This window comes from Rattus norvegicus, chromosome 1 (assembly GCF_036323735.1).
Source record: "Rattus norvegicus strain BN/NHsdMcwi chromosome 1, GRCr8, whole genome shotgun sequence".
NCBI lineage: Eukaryota > Metazoa > Chordata > Mammalia > Rodentia > Muridae > Rattus > Rattus norvegicus.
Window position 1 is genome coordinate 20,072,761 of NC_086019.1, and position 15,496 is coordinate 20,088,256.

Genomic DNA, 15,496 nt, shown 5'->3' on the forward strand with positions numbered 1-15,496 from the left:
CATCTTTTGGGTATATGCCCAAGAGAGGTATAGCTGGATCCTCAGGCAGTTCAATGTCCAATATTCTGAGGAACCTCCAGACTGATTTCCAGAATGGTTTTACCAGTCTGCAATCCCACCAACAATGGAGGAGTGTTCCTCTTTCTCCACATCCTCGCCAGCATCTGCTGTCACCTGAGTTTTTGATCTTAGCCAATCGCACTGGTGTGAGGTGAAATCTCAGGGTTGTTTTGATTTTCATTTCCCTTATGACTAAAGATGTTGAACATTTCTTTAGGTGTTTCTCAGCCATTCGGCATTCCTCAGCTGTGAATTCTTTGTTTAGCTCTGAACCCCATTTTTTAATAGGGTTATTTGTTTCCCTGCGATCTAACTTCTTGAGTTCTTTGTATATTTTGGATATAAGGCCTCTATCTGTTGTAGGATTGGTAAAGATCTTTTCCCAATCTGTTGGTTGCCGTTTTGTCCTAACCACAGTGTCCTTTGCCTTACAGAAGCTTTGCAGTTTTATGAGATCCCATTTGTCGATTCTTGATCTTATAGCATGAGCCATTGGTGTTTTGTTCAGGAAATTTTTTCCAGTGCCCATGTGTTCCAGATGCTTCCCTAGTTTTTCTTCTATTAGTTTGAGTGTGTCTGGTTTGATGTGGAGGTCCTTGATCCACTTGGACTTAAGCTTTGTACAGGGTGATAAGCATGGATCGATCTGCATTCTTCTACATGTTGCCCTCCAGTTGAACCAGCACCATTTGCTGAAAATGCTATCTTTTTTCCATTGGATGGTTTTGGCTCCTTTGTCAAAAATCAAGTGACCATAGGTGTGTGGGTTCATTTCTGGGTCTTCAATTCTATTCCATTGGTCTATCTGTCTGGCTCTGTACCAATACCATGCAGTTTTTATCACTATTGCTCTGTAATACTGCTTGAGTTCAGGGATAGTGATTCCCCCTGAAGTTCTTTTATTGTTGAGGATAGCTTTAGCTATCCTGGGTTTTTTGTTATTCCAGATGAATTTGCAAATTGTTCTGTCTAACTCTTTGAAGAATTGGATTGGTATTTTGATGGGGATTGCATTGAATCTGTAGATTGCTTTTGGTAAAATGGCCATTTTTACTATATTAATCCTGCCAATCCATGAGCATGGGAGATCTTTCCATTTCTGAGGTCTTCTTCAATTTCTTTCCTCAGTGTCTTGAAGTTCTTATTGTACAGATCTTTTACTTGCTTGGTTAAAGTCACACCGAGGTACTTTATATTATTTGGGTCTATTATGAAGGGTGTCGTTTCCCTAATTTCTTTCTCGGCTTGTTTCTCTTTTGTATAGAGGAAGGCAACTGATTTATTTGAGTTAATTTTATACCCAGCCACTTTGCTGAAGTTGTTTATCAGCTTTAGTAGTTCTCTGGTGGAACTTTTGGGATCACTTAAATATACTATCATGTCATCTGCAAATAGTGATATTTTGACATCTTCTTTTCCGATCTGTATCCCTTTGATCTCCTTTTGTTGTCTGATTGCTCTGGCTAGAACTTCAAGAACTATATTGAATAAGTAGGGAGAGAGTGGGCAGCCTTGTCTAGTACCTGATTTTAGTGGGATTGCTTCAAGTTTCTCTCCATTTAGTTTAATGTTAGCAACTGGTTTGCTGTATATGGCTTTAACTATGTTTAGGTATGGGCCTTGAATTCCTATTCTTTCCAGGACTTTTATCATGAAGGGGTGTTGAATTTTGTCAAATGCTTTCTCAGCATCTAATGAAATGATCATGTGGTTCTGTTCTTTCAGTTTGTTTATATGATGGATCACGTTGATGGTTTTCCGTATATTAAACCATCCCTGCATGCCTGGGATGAAGCCTACTTGATCATGGTGGATGATTGTTTTGATGTGCTCTTGAATTCGGTTTGCCAGAATTTTATTGAGTATTTTTGCGTCGATATTCATAAGGGAAATTGGTCTGAAGTTCTCTTTCTTTGTTGTGTCTTTGTGTGGTTTAGGTATAAGAGTAATTGTGGCTTCGTAGAAGGAATTCGGTAGGGCTCCATCTGTTTCAATTTTGTGGAATAGTTTGGATAATATTGGTATGAGGTCTTCTATGAAGGTTTGATAGAATTCTGCACTAAACCCGTCTGGACCTGGGCTCTTTTTGGTTGGGAGACCTTTAATGACTGCTTCTATTTCCTTAGGAGTTATGGGGTTGTTTAACTGGTTTATCTGTTCCTGATTTAACCTCGATACCTGGTATCTGTCTAGGAAATTGTCCATTTCCTGAAGATTTTCAAATTTTGTTGAATATAGGTTTTTATAGTAAGATCTGATAATTTTTTGAATTTCCTCCGAATCTGTAGTTATGTCTCCCTTTTCATTTCTGATTTTGTTAATTTGGACACACTCTCTGTGTCCTCTCGTTAGTCTGGCTAAGGGTTTATCTATCTTGTTGATTTTCTCAAAGAACCAACTTTTGGTTCTGTTGATTCTTTCTATGGTCCTTTTTGTTTCTACTTGGTTGATTTCAGCTCTGAGTTTGATTATTTCCTGCCTTCTACTCCTCCTGGGTGTATTTGCTTCTTTTTGTTCTAGAGCTTTTAGGTGTGCTGTCAAGCTGCTGACATATGCTCTTTCCTGTTTCTTTCTGCAGGCACTCAGCGCTATGAGTTTTCCTCTTAGCACAGCTTTCATTGTGTCCCATAAGTTTGAGTATGTTGTATCTTCATTTTCATTAAATTCTAAAAAGTTTTTAATTTCTTTCTTTATTTCTTCCTTGACCAGGTTATCATTGAGTAGAGCATTGTTCAATTTCCACGTATATGTGGGCATTCTTCCCTTATTGTTATTGAAGACCAGTTTTAGGCCGTGGTGGTCCGATAGCACGCATGGGATTATTTCTATCTTTCTGTACCTGTTGAGGCCCGTTTTTTGACCAATTATATGGTCAATTTTGGAGAAAGTACCATGAGGAGCTGAGAAGAAGGTATATCCTTTTGCTTTAGGATAGAATGTTCTATAAATATCCGTTAAGTCCATTTGGCTCATGACTTCTCTTAGTCTGTCTACATCACTGTTTAATTTCTGTTTCCATGATCTGTCCATTGATGAGAGTGGGGTGTTGAAATCTCCCACTATTATTGTGTGAGGTGCAATGTGTGTTTTGAGCTTTAGTAAGGTTTCTTTTACGTATGTAGGTGCCCTTGTATTTGGGGCATAGATATTTAGGATTGAGAGTTCATCTTGGTTGATTTTTCCTTTGATGAATATGAAGTGTCCTTCCTTATCTTTTTTGATGACTTTTAGTTGGAAATTGATTTTATTTGATATTAGAATGGCTACTCCAGCTTGCTTCTTCTGACCATTTGCTTGGAAAGTTGTTTTCCAGCCTTTCACTCTGAGGTAGTGTCTGTCTTTGTCTCTGAGGTGTGTTTCCTGTAGGCAGCAGAATGCAGGGTCCTCGTTGCGTATCCAGTTTGTTAATCTATGTCTTTTTATTGGGGAGTTGAGGCCATTGATATTGAGAGATATTAAGGAATAGTGATTATTGCTTCCCGTTATATTCATATTTGGATGTGAGGTTATGTTTGTGTGCTTTCATTCTCTTTGTTTTGTTGCCAAGACGATTAGTTTCTTGCTTCTTCTAGGGTATAGCTTGCCTCCTTATGTTGGGCTTTACCATTTATTATCCTTTGTAGTGCTGGATTTGTAGAAAGATATTGTGTAAATTTGGTTTTGTCATGGAATATCTTGGTTTCTCCATCAATGTTAATTGAGAGTTTTGCTGGATACAGTAACCTGGGCTGGCATTTGTGTTCTCTTAGGGTCTGTATAACATCAGTCCAGGATCTTCTGGCCTTCATAGTTTCTGGCGAGAAGTCTGGTGTGATTCTGATAGGTCTCCCTTTATATGTTACTTGACCTTTTTCCCTTACTGCTTTTAATATTCTTTCTTTATTTTGTGCGTTTGGTGTTTTGACAATTATGTGACGGGAGGTGTTTCTTTTCTGGTCCAATCTGTTTGGAGTTCTGTAGGCCTCTTGTATGTCTATGGGTATCTCTTTTTTTAGGTTAGGGAAGTTTTCTTCTATGATTTTGTTGAAGATATTTACTGGTCCTTTGAGCTGGTAGTCTTCACTCTCTTCTATACCTATTATCCTTAGGTTTGATCTTCTCATTGAGTCCTGGATTTCCTGTATGTTTTGGACCAGTAGCTTTTTCCGCTTTACATTATCTTTGACAGTTGAGTCAATGATTTCTATGGAATCTTCTGCTCCTGAGATTCTCTCTTCCATCTCTTGTATTCTGTTGGTGAAGCTTGTATCTACAGCTCCTTGTCTCTTCTTTTGGTTTTCTATATCCAGGGTTGTTTCCATGTGTTCTTTCTTGATTGCTTCTATTTCCATTTTTAATTCCTTCAACTGTTTGATTGTGTTTTCCTGGAATTCTTTCAGGGATTTTTGCGATTCCTCTCTGTAGGCTTTTACTTGTTTATTAATGTTTTCCTGTGCTTCCCTAAGTGTGTTCATGTCTTTCTTGAAGTCCTCCAGCATCATGATCAAATATGATTTTGAAACTAGATCTTGCTTTTCTGGTGTGTTTGGATATTCCATGTTTGTTTTGGTGGGAGAATTGGGCTCCGATGATGGCATGTAGTCTTGGTTTCTGTTGCTTGGGTTCCTGCGCTTGCCTCTCGCCATCAGATTATCTCTAGTGTTACTTTGTTCTGCTATTTCTGACAGTGGCTAGACTGTCCTATAAGCCTGTGTGTCAGGAGTGCTGTAGACCTGTTTTCCTCTCTTTCAGTCAGTTATGGGGACAGAGTGTTCTGCTTTCGGGCGTGTAGTTTTTCCTCTCTACAGGTCTTCAGCTGTTCCTGTGGGCCTGTGTCTTGAGTTCACCAGGCAGCTTTCTTGCAGCAGAAAATTTGGTCTTACCTGTGGTCCCGAGGCTCAGGTTCGCTCGTGGGGTGCTGCCCAGGGGCTCTCTGTAGCGGCAGCAACCAGGAAGTCCTGTGCCGCCCCTTCCGGGAGCTTCAGTGCACCAGGGTTCCAGATGGTCTTTGGCTTTTTCCTCTGGCGTCCGAGATGTGTGTGCAGGGAGCAGTCTCTTCTGGTTTCCCAGGCTTGTCTGCCTCTCTGAAGGTTTAGCTCTCCCTCCCACGGGATTTGGGTGCAGAGAACTGTTTATCTGGTCTGTTTCCTTCTGGTGGTGTCTCTGGCAGGTGTCCTGCTGCTCCTGGGCCCTCCCCCATGGGAGCCCAGAGGCCTTATACAGTTTCCTCTTGGGCCAGGGATGTGGGGGCAGGGGTGAGCAGTGTTGGTGGTCTCTTCCGCTCTGCAGCCTCAGGAGTGCCCACCTGACCAGGCGGTTGGGTCTCTCTCTCACCGGGTCTGGGAGCAGAGAGCTGCTGCGGGCCGGGATCCTCGGGTCACTAAAGCTATTCTTAAATATCATAATTAGTATATGTACATAGAATAACCACATCAGTGAGGACATCGATTTGATTAGCTATGAATGCTGAGGGGGATGCTTCAAGTTTAAAAGACTGACTAGGAGTAATGATGCAACCAAATAAAATAATTCATCGATGCTTGAGAGTCCAGAGTTTCCCACTTCGGTTCAGAATATGTTTCTCATTTTAAAGATTTATTTATTTATTATATATAAGTACACTGTAGCTGTCTTCAGACACACCAGAAGAGGGCATCGGATCTCTTTACAGATGGTTGTGAGCCACCATGTGGTTGCTGGGAATTGAACTCATGACCTCTGGAAGAGCAGTCGGGTGCTCTTAACCGCTGAGCCATCTCTCCAGCCCTGTTTCTCATTTTTAAAAAGCCAGTAATGGTGTCTTACTTGCCAAGTGTGAATTCTTGGGTAAATTCGGGACCAGACATGAATATTTGGACATTGTTATTATATTTATATATAGAAATAAACTTGAGCTTCCTGTGTTGGCTAAAACTAAGATGTGAGCAAAGAAAAGAACATTAGTAGAGATCAATATATCCTAAGTATTCAAAGATCTATAAGAAAGGCCAATGAGACGACTCAGCAGTTGAAGATGCCTGTTACCAATTCTGACCTCCTCGGTTTGATCCATAGAAACAACATGGTCAAAGGAGAGAACTGTCTCCTGAAAGTTCCCCTTGACCTCCACACATAGGTGTGCATGCACATGCATGCACGTGCACAAGCACACACACACACACACACACACACACACACACACACACACACACACACACATGCACACAAGCAAACACATCTTTAATAAATATAATCAAAACCTTCCTTAAGGATAACGGGGAAGAGATTGAAAATTAAAGGTAAAAATACTAGAGAGGTTGATACCTTGGACGGCAAAAGAAAAAAAATCCTACAATGAAAGAAATACTAACAGCATCAAATATCTCATTAAAGCTATGGTAAGGACTTAAGTTGCTTAGGTTTTAGGGGTAGGGAGGGAGTTCCAGAAGGTTTTATGATAGGAGCACATCAAGTACTGAGGTGAGAAGAAGTAAGGCTGTAGCAATGAAAGTGATTGCATTTGATTGGAGATCACAGACTATTGTTTGTAAAAAAACACTGCTCTCTTGAAATTCAGAATCAGTCTGTGAGGTTGTTTGTACCTTCCTTAACTCTGGAGTGAAACAGAGCGACTAATAGGAGCATAATCCCCAGAGTGCACAGAATGGGACCAAAGCTGAAAATAACTAGGTTTTTGTTGGATTTAGAGAAGAAAAAGGATTACCAAGGTAGAAATGGTGTATAGCAACCTAGAGATGATTGCAAAATTATATGAAAAGCCCCCATGCTGTGCTTACTAAGGAATGACACCCGTTTTCCCCATGGTTACTCATAAAATAGATTGCTGAACCCACCAAATCTAAATGTGTATGGGGGTAGCTACTTTGATAGTCTACAAATTAAAAAAAAATGGCAAGAATAACATTCCCTACCAAACCTTCCTCATCTCAAAGGCTGCAAGACAGCCTTCCTCAGAGTTAGTGTAGGACTCGTGTGTTCTACTTGAGTTCTGTTGATGCTGTTTGGTTCTGAGAATGGCCTCTAAAACTACATATATCCTCTCATGGATACAGAGGGAAAGTATGTCCAAACACTACGTGCTGGTGGTGACAGAAGCAGAGTCTCATGTCATACATACACAGCATTTAAATACTTCCCAAGTCTTCAAAGAAACATATTCCAGTGTACAGAGCCATGTAAACCTTTCTCTGTGATATGAATGTAAAAAAATTGAAGATGTATAAAAGTCTTAAAAGAAACAGCTCTGTAAATCTATTTACTTTATCTGCCAATCTGGTCTAAGAAGTATGTATATAGAGAGCTAATTATATGTGTAATGGTAATTAAATATATGTATGAAACTAATTAAAAATTTGAATATTGATTTTTAAATATATCTTAATGGGACAATTATTCCTTTATAATAGTTTTTATATTATTTAGTTTGGTTTAGTTTTTTCCTTTTTACAAAACTGGACTTTTGCCAGGTTTAGTGGTGCATGCCTTTAATCCCGGCACTCAGGAGATATAGGCAAATGGATCCCTGGAATTAGAAGGCCACTCTGATCTGTAACTGTAAAGTAAGTTTGTTACAGGGCAGTCAGATCAATATCACACAATCACACACACACACACACACACACACACACACACACACACAAAGTTTTGAAGTTTGGGATATTTGATTAGAGTCATTATTTTTTAGGTGTTGATGGTATTCAAGTTTACTGAAGATAGATTTTTGAGATTTAGACAGTAGCATCGCAGACTACAAAGGAAGTTTGGAGTTTGGTAATTTTTTGTGTTCCAAAGAATCTCAATTCTAATCAATGATGAATGGTCGGAGTATAATAATCTTGCATGTTCAAACATATTTGAGTATCGCCTCATCCGTGCCCCTCTCTTAGAACACTGAGTTGTTCTGAAACATGCTGAAAGATCTGGGCAGCCATGCATTATGATATATGTTCAACACTGGTCCAGCATATACCATAGGCACTGAACCAGGGACATGGAAGAAACTAACGTTGCAAACAGTAAACATTTAGAGATTCCCTTATGGTTCAAATGCCCATTTGAGCATTCACCCTAATTCTTGTCTTCCACCAGGCAAAGATCCAGAAGCAAAATCTGTAAGATTAATAAGCTGATGCCTCAATATATGTCAAGGGCCTAAAACATGTGAAGTACTTAAAGGTTAGGTCTAAGTAGGTAGTGTGCTGAGGAAGCATGTAATTTAGAAGAAGCCAAGACTGACCCTTAGAAATGAGTGAGAAAATAGACAATATGAAGAGTTCCCATTTGCTTTCTAAACAAAGAAGTCTCATTAGAGATATAACTCCTGTCTTCTTCCCTTCCTATGTCTGTTCCCCTCCACATGGGAAACCCCTTTGAGATCTAAGAAAGCAATAAGGCACGAGGACAGGGCATCTCTCAGTAACACAGCCTCCTAGTCTACATTGTGTTTGACAGTAGATGTGGATCTCGTCACCTCATGGGACCAATTATCCACACGTATCTTCTTGCGTGTGCTATGGTTTTACTCAAGCAACACTTTGCAAATGAACAGAAACCTCAGTAGTTCTGAGGATGCTGAAATTCGCAAATTTGAAGAGGCGAAGAGTTGAAACATTTCTAATTACCCAATTTCTAGTTAGATGGTTGTGATAACACAATACCCACTTTCTTTAGTGTAAGAAATGATATCAGGCGCTTTTGCTGATAGCCATCTATCTACACGTTCCCCCTTTGTCTCCTGCTCTGCCTTCCTTGTGTGGAAGCCATTATTTTCCTGCTCTGGTGTGAATGTTTCGATAATGTACTACATCAAAGCTATTGTTGTAGACTGAATGGCTACATGTGTACTATACATGGTGAGAGAATACCAGTGCCCATTTGAAACATGGACAACACATCTCCAGTTGTCAGCAAGCACATAGCTGTGGTGAACCTTGTGCTAATTAAATGGAATATTCCTATTTCCGTTTCAGCGAACATATCAATTGTAGACATTGATTCTAACCAGGAGGAGAATATAGCTACTTCATCTTCTGGAAACAACTTTGGTCTTGACTTGAAAGCAGATGACAAAATATATTTTGGTGGCCTGCCAACTCTGAGAAACTTGAGGTAATCTAGTTAGTATTTAAAGTGAAAGTTTTAATTAAACGGTCAGTAGCATTGTAAAGTTTCATTACAATAGCAATGTCATATAACCTTTAGCTACAGAAAGGACTAATCACAAAAATAATGTTGCATGTAAGAACAGCACCAAGATTTAGAAACTGGGGGTTAATTTGACATCTTTGCTAGAGAGATAAATTGGAATTGCTATTTCTCTTATATACACCTGCTGAAAAGAATTATGAAGGTAATTAAAAATGGAAGCTGAAGTTGACTGTGGGTTTTGTAATTGCTGTTCTCTGTGCACAGTCACCGGAGAGAATGGCATTTGACATTGTGCAGGCTTCTGAAAATTAGTCAGTGTTCAGGATGCTGTGAGTGTAATCTGTGTTATTGTGAGTCATTAGCATCATAATAGCATAGCGGAGCTTTCCCACATACTTAATACTAAATGACACTTGCTATTCACATGCCTGCTCTAGTTTACTTTAGAAGTTTCTCATAAACTCTGTAGTTAGCAGAACAGGAAGACATCTTTAGCTCACAGTTCAGTTTAGTTCAAAAACAGGAACTAAAAAAGTCAGAAAATATTCTGTGCATCATATAATTAAGTTACTGCTTAATATGAAACCTGGGGAACAATTCCCGTAAAGTATCTAGCATGCTCTATACATTAACTTCATCTGGTTATGACAGAATGAACGATCTGGTTAAACTGCCGGTAGCTATGACACCCTCAGAGAAGTACCATGCTTTGAGGTTTCTCAATTTTGGATTTTGGCTTTTTATTGGTGGTTTATCTAGGGTGTGACAGTCCTATGCTACATCTGGAGAATTTTTAAAATGCTACAGTTGGAAATCATGGAGGAGAGTTACTCCCTATATGTCACTTTCATATAAACTGAAGGTGCTTTCCCCAAAGTCTATTTATAGACCAGGCGACTGTCTAACTGCCAATCTTTTATAAGTATGTATTGATAATCTTCATGGTACAGGTCATGTGTGTATATTCATACACATATGTTATCATATATATCTATACATAGATCAGCATATTTATTTTTAGTAATATAATTTTGAGGTATCAAGTTATAAAAATCACTGAACGTCAAAGTGATTGGAGCAGTGATGTGGTTACTACTGAGTAGTTTCTTTGCTCAACAGACATTCAACACATGATTGCTGAATACCTGCTATCTACCAGGCAGCATACCAAATGCCGGTATTCCAGTACTTAAATTCAAGATTTATCTTTAAAAATCATTAACTATATTCAGAATGAATTAAAGGTAGTGAAATAGGACTACCTATAAATATTTCATTATAGTCTAGTGACGGGTTTTATCACGAGAAAGTAAGTTTGTAAAACACAAACACATCATGAATTAACTTAATTGAGAATGGTTTGTACCTTGGGTATAGTTTTCAAAATTATGTTCTGAGTCTTTACTACTGAAATGTTTCTCCTTCTGGCAATTTAAATGATAATACTGCTGTAATATGGCGCTCTGTTACAAAATAATCTTTACACACATGTTTGTGATTGACAAAGCAGCCAAGTGTTTACCTGCTGTTTTGTACAGTCAACATCTCTATATGATGCTGTGGTAAACAGAAATTATTTTCACATGTATTGTTAAACTTGAGAGGCAATATTTATAAGCTGTCCATAAATACCATGTTGGTTCACTTTCCCATATATCATGCCAATAAAAGTAATAGCTTTGAATTTATATTCCAAAATAAAAATGTCTAAGAGGTATAGTTTGGGGAATCTCTGATTTCCAGTTTTACTTCTGTGGAGGACATATATCTATTCGGTGTCCTGTCCTTTTTAAATATTCCTTTCTATAAGATGGGCTTACAACAAAATTTATTATTAAAGTTTGTTGTTTTGTTAAATGAAAATGCAATTAAGAGTAAATTGTTTTTTTTTTCCTTTCTTTTCCCTTGGCTTAGTATGAAAGCAAGGTAAAATTTAAATTTATGCATGCCTTCTTCAAGCGCATGGCTGGGGAGACGCTGCTTTATGGGGACAGAATCAGTGCAGAGGCACTGTGAGGGACGCCATGGAGTTGCTTCCACAGTAGATTTCAGGCGCAAATGATGAGTCCTCACGCTTCCCAGCACTTAAGACGAGCCTGTGCTTGCCCACCATCACTGGGTTACAATGTCTGTCGTTTCGCCAGCTCTAAGGGAATTTCACAACTTCTTCAAACACCTGGCATAGTTCCTCCCAGTGGCCAGCAGGATATGCCAAAAGGGTGGCTGGTCAGCCAAGCTTATGGATATAGTCTAATTCTGTGGAACCATAGTAAGATGGCTTCCAGAGCAGAACCGTAAATGCTGGCCTCCCTAGTACTGTGCTGCTTGCCCAGCCACCTGTGCTACCAAAAGCTTAGCCCCGCCTTCACGCTTTCTTCAGATGTGCATTTACGCAGCCATCGTATCTCTTATCAAAGCTGCTTCTTTGTCATCAGATAGAAAATTATCTATGGAGATTTATGGAAAGAACCTGTGCCATTGCCACATTTCAAGTAAATATTTGAGTTAAAATCTGAGAGGTTTAAATACAGTCTCCCCACGGCTTTTCAGAAACCGTTACATTCTTCCCTGCTGGCAGGTATTAGTAAGAATTAGCCAGCCTTGGGAATGGCTCATCAAATCCCGGAGATGGCTGGCTGACCCTTGCCAAAGCCAAAGGTGTTTTGCCATTTCAGGAGCCTAACTGTGCCAGATTTCTGAACAGGAGATAATGAAGCCAAAATGATCCACGGATGTTTAAAGCAAAGACCACATTTTAATATCAGAAACTAGGACACACTGAATGTAGGGGAAATAACAATTCATATTTTTTTCATGACGTCATTCTGGCACTAGTCATGCTCTGCTTGCAGAGATGAGCAAAAGGCAAAGACTGAACATTCAGTGGATATACACTGATGAATAAAACTGCAGGATATCACAGTCACCTTGTAGTTTTTGTGCATGAGTGGTGAACCTCAGGAAAGAGACTTGTGGTCTCCTTAGGAAGCAAATCACTGTACAGTGTCTCTTCCTGGGGCTTTTACAAGGTTCACTTTGCCAAACCATTACATTTTGTAAAGGACCTTAGTATTTGCACAAAATGATAAACTTGGTGCGATTTACTTTGTTGACAAAACTCCCCTCATCCCCCCAAATTGCCATAGACTTCTCCTCCTCTAACAGACAGTTCGGGGACAGGTGAGCACAGGAAATGAAGTCCAACATCCTGTTTGTCTTTCCATGATGATAAGCAAGAGTCCTTCCCTTCAGCTGCCCATGTTCTTCATGATTACTGACTGAAGGAACGGAAAGAGAAGACCTTGGGGACCAGCAACCGTGATCAAAGGAAATAAAGAAGTTCCAGAAAGAAGGGGGTGGGGATGGAGGTGAAGAACAGAACAAATACTTGACAAGAAATAAATCACCTGGTACAGACTGCCAGGGTCTAATTTGCTCTCCCACCTGTTTTCCCTCATGCCATGTGCTTTTTATAAAGATGAAAACGAGAAACTTGGCATCAAGGGACGCCGAGTGGAGGATTAATCATTAGCCTATCGAGTACAATATTGGTGTCGATTGGACACGTTCCAGATGCTCATTAACAGTACATAATGAAAAATTACAATTTTTACCCTTATATTTCGACAACTCTTCGATGTGGTAGCGGCTAACCACTGAGGCCATTTAACTTTAAAATACCCAGTATTAACATTACTTGGCTTCTCCTTCACACAAACCACATTGCAAGTCCCAGTAGGCACATATGCCTGGGAACTAGTAAACTATCAGCTGGACAGTATTGAACAGGGCATGTCTATCGTCACAGAGTCCTGCTGTCATAGACTCCAGAGATGTCATCACCATTCACATCCTGTCTGCATGTGTCAATTGTGCATCCGATGTTCTGTTCTCAGCAGTACCTCCAGACTTTGCTCATATACACTACAGCCACTACAGCCTATAGACACAAGGATGGAGTCCTAGAAAAATCAGATCACTTGGTCAATTTCAAATAATCTGAGCCACATGTTAGAGTTAAAGGCAAGGAATTAATTTCTAGTTGACTTGGAATTTTTGGCATGCATGCTGTGTCTTAGTGAGCAAGTATTCAAGTGAGATTTAGGTGGATAAGGTATCAACCATATTAAAAGAACTATTTTGCATTAGGTTGCCTTATTGTTATGGCACATGCATACATACACACATTTACATACACATGTTTTCTCACACACACACATACACACATGCATGTACATATGCACACACTCTCTCACATGCACTCACAAATGGAAACATATCCACAAGAATGTGCATGCATGCGCGCGCACGCGCACACACACACACACACACACACACACATCTCTATATCTTCAGGAAGATTTCAAATAAACATTTCCAAATATTCTTCCTACAATTTCAAACAAGACTTTTAAGAGCTTTTTGTAAATAATTGAATTATTTTGCCCACACAATCATCTGCTCTTTAGTGGAAACAAGGAACAAGAAGCACTTATTTCATTATGCATGTGAAGCACTAATAAATGAGTTGATTTCTTGGCCTCATATTAAAATGCTGTCAGTGAAGTTTGTCTTAGAGAGGAGAACAGCATCAGAGTTCTTGGTGCAGAGTGGTGTCAACTTGCTCTCAATCCAACCATCACATATAGAAATCAGGGTTTACTGAGTGCACGTGTGTGAATGTGCACCTTGATAGACATGCTCTTGCCTGTATGTGTGTTTCTTACATATGGCTCCTGCCCCCCAGTGCTCAGAGTCTACACCGCCACCCATCTAATGGAACTCCTTTTGCTCTCCATTTGCCCCACTCAACAGGCCAGAAGTCAATGTGAAGAAATACTCCGGCTGCCTCAAAGACATTGAAATTTCAAGGACTCCTTACAATATCCTCAGCAGCCCCAATTATGTTGGTGTGACCAAAGGCTGTTCACTGGAGGTTGGTCTGTTACTAAAGGTTCTATAACATATTTATATCATACTTCAGTTACTTCACATGAGTGCTTTTACTAGAATTGTTCCCTTGTTAGTGTGTTTTAGACTTGTACCGATCTTTTCTTAGTCATGCGTACATGACAGAGTAAGACAGAAGCATTCAACCAATCACTGCAATGGAAATGCATTATGAAGAGCCAAAATTATACTCTACTTCCCAAATCATATAGCTCTTAAGTATAGAGCAGGTACCTTTAATATGAATAGCTCTTCTGTTTGGGTCTCTCTTCCTTTCCAATAATGCTATTTCTCAGCTTTGTCGTCTTTCCTAACTCCATTTCCCCTTTCCATATTATACAGCTTGATTACCTTTTTCCCTAGGATATATCAGTAGTCCACGCAAACAGTAGCATCATCCACCCTCCCTCCAGTATGTAGCATCTTGCCTACAGCTTTGAAGTTGCGTGTTGTACAACTCATTCATGTCTGCAAAGACTCATGTGATAGATGCAAAATCTCAGGGATGCCTACTCAGGAGTGACTCTTCAATTCTGGCCATTCGGTTTGAGAAAACACGAAGAACATCACTTTTATCTCTTAAAATATCTATGGTACAATTAAAGATGACCAGAAAATACTAGCAAGAATTTTATGGAAAGTCTACAGTGATGAGATTTTAAAATAATAAAATGTTGAATCTATGAAAAACAAGTTTTTGTTTACCTACTGTGTTAAACTGTTCCTTCTGATAGATTCCTCCAATCTAAGTCATTTTGAGTCACTCCAGAAGAAAGGACAGAGAACCTGAAAGAGTAAATTTGCCTTCTGAGCAGTGGGTCAAGATTGGTACAGACCTGCCTGGATCTTCATAGTTATAGGCTTTAGTGGGAAATGGCCACAGACTCCCACACCAAACTTAATGAGAAAGGAAGAAATGCAGAAGGAATTAAAACTCTAATGGTTTATGCTGTCTTCTAGAAGAAAATTTTACTGAGAGTTTAAATCTTCAATGTCTAGCTCTTATGTGTGGTCAAAAGGTTTAATAGTGGAAAGCTAGCTGTTGAGAGCAGTGAACTGGTCAAGCTGTGTGCACCTTGGCAATGCATATGAAAAGGCATTCCAGAATCAAATTTTTTTGGCTAAAACAGGATACAGGAATTTAACATGGATATATATTGCAAAGTCTGTGCAGTAGTTTTATCTGAACCATCTAAAACTGTGAAATTTGAAAATCAGAATAGAAAGGAGATTTTACCAACTACTTTTCACCTACTTCTGTGCCATTTAACTGAGCTTGGAACCCTATTTGCAGAAGGGAGCTGGGATAGCCCACATGAAAGGATTTTTTGCTTTTATTCCAAACAAGCAAACAAACAAA

The 15,496-nt window shown here is 39.4% G+C and overlaps 1 protein-coding gene and 1 long non-coding RNA gene across 9 annotated transcripts in view; one reads left to right on the forward strand and one right to left on the reverse strand.

The window, feature by feature from the left end:
- The window catches only part of Lama2 (laminin subunit alpha 2), a 647,931-nt gene that overhangs the window by 580,635 nt on the left and 51,800 nt on the right, over window positions 1–15,496 (forward strand). For 6 of the 8 annotated variants that reach the window (XM_063264627.1, XM_063264630.1, XM_063264632.1 and 3 more), the window contains 3 exons: window positions 9,009–9,147; window positions 11,101–11,112; window positions 14,002–14,122. In XM_063264627.1, coding sequence (XP_063120697.1) covers window positions 9,009–9,147; window positions 11,101–11,112; window positions 14,002–14,122 — 272 coding nt within the window. The remainder of the gene's footprint in view (window positions 1–9,008; window positions 9,148–11,100; window positions 11,113–14,001; window positions 14,123–15,496) is intronic. The other 2 variants (XM_063264628.1, XM_063264642.1) reach the window with 1 other exon arrangement.
- The window catches only part of LOC120098807 (uncharacterized), a 71,753-nt gene that overhangs the window by 7,583 nt on the left and 48,674 nt on the right, over window positions 1–15,496 (reverse strand). The window lies entirely within an intron of this gene.